The following is a 4,554-nucleotide window of genomic DNA, read 5'->3' as shown; positions in this document are numbered from 1 at the left end:
GTTTTAACTCCAAGATTTTGGGCAGAAGCCTCTATAAAAGCCCACTCTACACTCTAGGAGGGTTAATACCCTTCAAATAGGGAGAAATACCCTTCAAATCGGGGAATGACTTTATTATGAATTAAAAAAATTTTCTTATAAATTTTAAAACACCCTATGTTTCCATCTAAAAACTGTTTTTCTAAAGAACTTAAGCCTAATTATCTCTTAAAATAATTACAATGATATAATTATTAAACTAAATTAATTTATAAATTTTAATTTATAAGAATATATATGAATATACTTAATAAATTAAATAGATTGTTTTTAGCCTTTAGCTTTTTAGCAATGAACAAGTATGTGCATTTGGCTAAAGGCAATAGCTAAATCTTGTCTTTTGCCTTTAGCAATGTACATGCTCTTAAACAAACAAAACAAAAACAAAAACAAAACCATAAATTAGAAAAAATAAATAAATAAAATAAAATTCTCCCACCAGATGGAGGACAAAAAGCTCAAATCATAAATCAAAAAATCAAAACACTACTTTTATTTGGGTTATAGAAACCCAAATGGTTTTAAAAGAGAGCCATAGCTTGAAAAATACACTCTTTTTCAAATAGGAGCATATGAACTTGCCTAAATGCTTCTCGCACTCTTTAGATGAGTGCAAATAACACGGACAATATAACAGTGATGTTTGTACCACTCGAACAAGCGTGGATCAATACAATTACAGAGTGCAAATATAATTCTTTTCTCAACCCTAAAGCCCAAAGGTCTGCCCCTGAGAGCTATTCGGAGAGAAAGTTTGCTTATATCGTTCTGACTGGTCAATATCTCGATAATGAAATGTGAAACGTTTGTCTTTGTAGTGTTTACAAAGACTGCCGTTAGAAGGCAGCAGTATACACAGATCAGAGGTTCAATTGAGATAACCTATTCCATGAGATAGTTGATCAAGTAATTACATACACCGAAGCGAGGTTCAATTACAAAAATCCAGTATTAATGTCAGTAACCTCAATCCAGTTATCACTTCTAGCTTAATACAAAACATCAGCACCTGATTTGAGTTTCTGACAGCCAAAACAAAGTAACCCTGTAGGCTAGATATTTTCTAATTAGAACAAAAGCTTTTTGCTAAGAGGTCTCTTTAACAGCCTTGTCAATTTCTTCCACATGATTCCGGAAAACATTCCACTGCACAAGGAAAAATGATACATAAGTAATGCTCTCAACAGCTATTGAAATGTATAAATATCAAGATGTATACCTGATCCATCGTTAGTGAGATTCCTGAAAACAAGGGAAAGAGCGTCAATCTAGGCACCAATTAATGAATAGAAAGCCTACTCAAGATAACAGTTCACCAACTACATGCATAGTGAGCTAAATCTGGAAAGAGCACGTGAAGTACTATATTCATGCCAAAAGGTAAAAAATCCAATGATCCTCTAACTTCAATTCTGGAATGCCTCAGACAATAAGAACGTATACCAATCCTGGAAGTACTATATTCACGAATTTAAACCAGTTCCTATAGTAACCATTATGCACTGAAATCCTCTGAAGTTATGCTTTGAGGGGAGCCTCAAAGTCTTTTTGAAAAACACAGATTTAAACTTCTCCTAGGCAGAGCAGAAGAGTCCAATTCCTAAGCTCAACCAGAGAATTCCAATGGAAATGTTTAAACCTATCAAAATACAAAGTACTAATTGAAAAATATTGGGGAGAAAAGCAGCAATCTTAACTTTTTGCCCTCTCTCCCTCTACCTGATGTAGGACAAAAAGGAATAAAATGCGGAAAGCTATTGTGGGATTTGATTGCTGTACATTGTTGGTAGATAAAGCACAAATGGAATGTTATGGACGCGGGAAATGGATAGAAACTACCAGCGTCACATCAGTAGGGTTCTAGGAATCACTTCTAAAAAGAAATTAGAAAAAATTGCATTACTGAGATGGTGTCTTGGAATCACTCCAAGTCAACTCATACTTCAAACAAGAGCAAGAAATCACAAGAACTTCAATTTCTTTCACTATTAACTTTCTTTCAAGGCTTCCAAAGTATCCCCTTTTATAGGGTCATGGATACATGAATCATTAAAAAGACACAAATTAAAACATTTAAAAATGCTAAAACACACAATTCACGACACCTAATACATTCATCGTGTGACATACAGAGACTCAAAGCACAGAACCTAAAATACATGTGTAAATTGCATTTATTACATAAAAAAGTACAAAGACCCTTAATCATATGGTGCTCGGTACTTGGATGGCTTTATTTATTAATTTGAACTTAGCTCTTGCATCTCTCCCTCTCCCTCTCCCTCCCCCCCTCCCTCCCAACTTTTCACCTACCTTCTCAAGTCAAAACCAAAGGAGCTAATAACTTGGGTTTCACAAACCATGTACACACCCATCAAGCTATGCTTGGTGCTGAATTCAGATCCAACAATGTTCAGTGCATGAGGCGCGTAATAAGTCCCAATTAGGTATAGGGCATTTTAACCCTAACTTTTACTTTTGCTATGACTAGGGCATAAAATCACTTAAAAGAGGAACTAAACATTATGGAAATTGAGCCCAAATGCCATCCAAAAAAATAAGGCAATCTTAATTGAATTTTGACATCAACCAACAGACCCATGTGGGATACACCTACCATTCATCAGACCAAACAAAACAACCACAATCAACATGACTTGAAACAAAAAAAAAAAAAAAAAAAAAAAAAAAAATATACATGACCAAAGTTAACAATAAATAGTAGAAAAACAGAATACCCCAAATTCATCATGAACCAATCCTTCACCCTCCCCTACCTTTTTACCCATCCTTACCCTTCAACTAACAAAATGCTTGCCAATGAAAATGCTGTTCAGTGTTCACATCTCCAAAACCTTAAAGTTCCCTAAAGCAGAACCCTCCTGGTACATGGCTACTCTATTACCCAAAACCCCTGCTGCATCGTAGAAACCAGCCATTTTCTTATCTGATAAACCAAGCCTCAAAACTTCCTATTTCTGACCTTGCCTTCACCTTGTGAGTGACAGAGAATCTTCAGGGAAGGCTGAAGATAGCTTCGATTACTAACAGTCTAACATTGCCTTCCTTTTGCCCCTAGTTACCATTAAAATCTGGAGAAACCTTTGAACGTGGGTGCGACAAGAGAGATCTTTTAACTAAATAGTTCGGTTGTCCTAGCTTAAGCCCCTGCTTTGTTCGGTTATAATGAGATACAAGAAATACATGTAATAAATCAATTTTGTTGTTTTCTCTTACATGCATTTATCTCTTACCTTGTAATGCATTATTGAAATTTACACAATTTTGTTGGTTTTAAGTTGATTGTATCTAAGCATAACACATAACAATTATAAGGGCAAATGTGCTAAGTAGCTGTTAGTCTAGCGGTATTTTTCTGTTACAAAAAAAAAAAAACTTATATTTTGATTTCAGACAAGGTAGAAACATATTATAAGTATTAAATCTATAACGGTTTCAGTTCAATCAGGGTCTATTTAGATTTAAGATTACAAAAAGCAAACACCACCTAAGTTTTCCACTGTTAATGTTGAGCATTAGGCTTTCAAGTTTCAATTGTGACAAGACTCCCAACACTACAAGCTCAAATCTTAAATTGCAATATCATCATTTGTTCTGAACCTCAAATCCGACCGAAGTAAAAAAACCCATCTAGCGAATTGGACAATGATCAGTAAATAAACCCTAAAACGTAGAAATTCAAAACCAAGACATCCAATTGAACACTATCACAAAAAAAGAAAAACAAAAAACAGACAAGCAATCGATTAATAATATGAATAAATAATAAAAGAACAGCAAACCTTTCTTTCCGGGCATTTGCTTGCCATCCTTGACATAGAACTCACGAATGTCGATGACAACCTTGCCATTCCAGTTCCTCACAGTTACCCTCCTATTCTTCGATATCTACAATTCCCAAAACCCTAAAATCACACACTGGTATTGATAGATACATACATACAGAGACGCAGACAAAAGAAGAAAGAAAGAGAGAGAGATGGTGACCTCGCAAACAACGATGTCGTCGGAGGAGTCGTCGGAGGAGTCCTTCTTGGCGGTCTTCTTGGGGGGCTCAGAGTCACCGTCCGACGTCCCGTGCTCCGCCTCGTCCTTTCTCTTTCCTCTCCACGACATTTTCTTCCTTTTTCTTCTTCTTTCGCTGTCTTTCAGGACTTGTCTGAGAGTGAGAGACTGGAGTTTGAACTGGTATTTTTTTTTATTTTTGGTGGTGATATACTGATATATGATATATCTCCTCTTCTTCTTTTTTTCTTTTTTTTTCTTTTTAGTTTTAAGATCTTTTTTAATTTTAATGACAATTTTAACCCTTAAAAAAGTCACCTAATTGTCACATAGATTTTTTTTTAATAAAAGTTTTGATAGAAGTGACGAAATGTCAAGTATGTGTCTTATTTAAAAAAATCTACCATTATTTAATCATGCATTCATGCTTAGTTAAATCAATTAATTATTCTTTAGACCTTAATTAATCAAGTTGTTGAACGAAAATTT

General features: G+C 34.8%; 1 protein-coding gene across 1 annotated transcript; it reads right to left on the bottom strand.

Moving 5' to 3' along the window:
• Positions 1-830: 830 nt before the first annotated feature.
• On the bottom strand, positions 831-4,250 carry LOC147283652 (RNA polymerase II transcriptional coactivator KIWI-like). The gene is made up of 4 exons (XM_086244663.1): positions 4,048-4,250; positions 3,843-3,948; positions 1,259-1,281; positions 831-1,185 (listed from the first exon to the last, which is right to left on the bottom strand). The coding sequence occupies exons 1-4, from the start codon at positions 4,174-4,176 to the stop codon at positions 1,126-1,128; spliced, it is 318 nt and encodes a 105-aa protein (XP_086100789.1). The 5' UTR covers positions 4,177-4,250; the 3' UTR covers positions 831-1,125.
• Positions 4,251-4,554: the final 304 nt, after the last annotated feature.

The sequence above is a fragment of the Dryas octopetala genome, chromosome 5, assembly GCF_963921425.1.
Source record: "Dryas octopetala chromosome 5, drDryOcto1.1, whole genome shotgun sequence".
Lineage (NCBI taxonomy): Eukaryota > Viridiplantae > Streptophyta > Magnoliopsida > Rosales > Rosaceae > Dryas > Dryas octopetala.
This window is presented reverse-complemented; position numbering and strand designations above follow the sequence as displayed.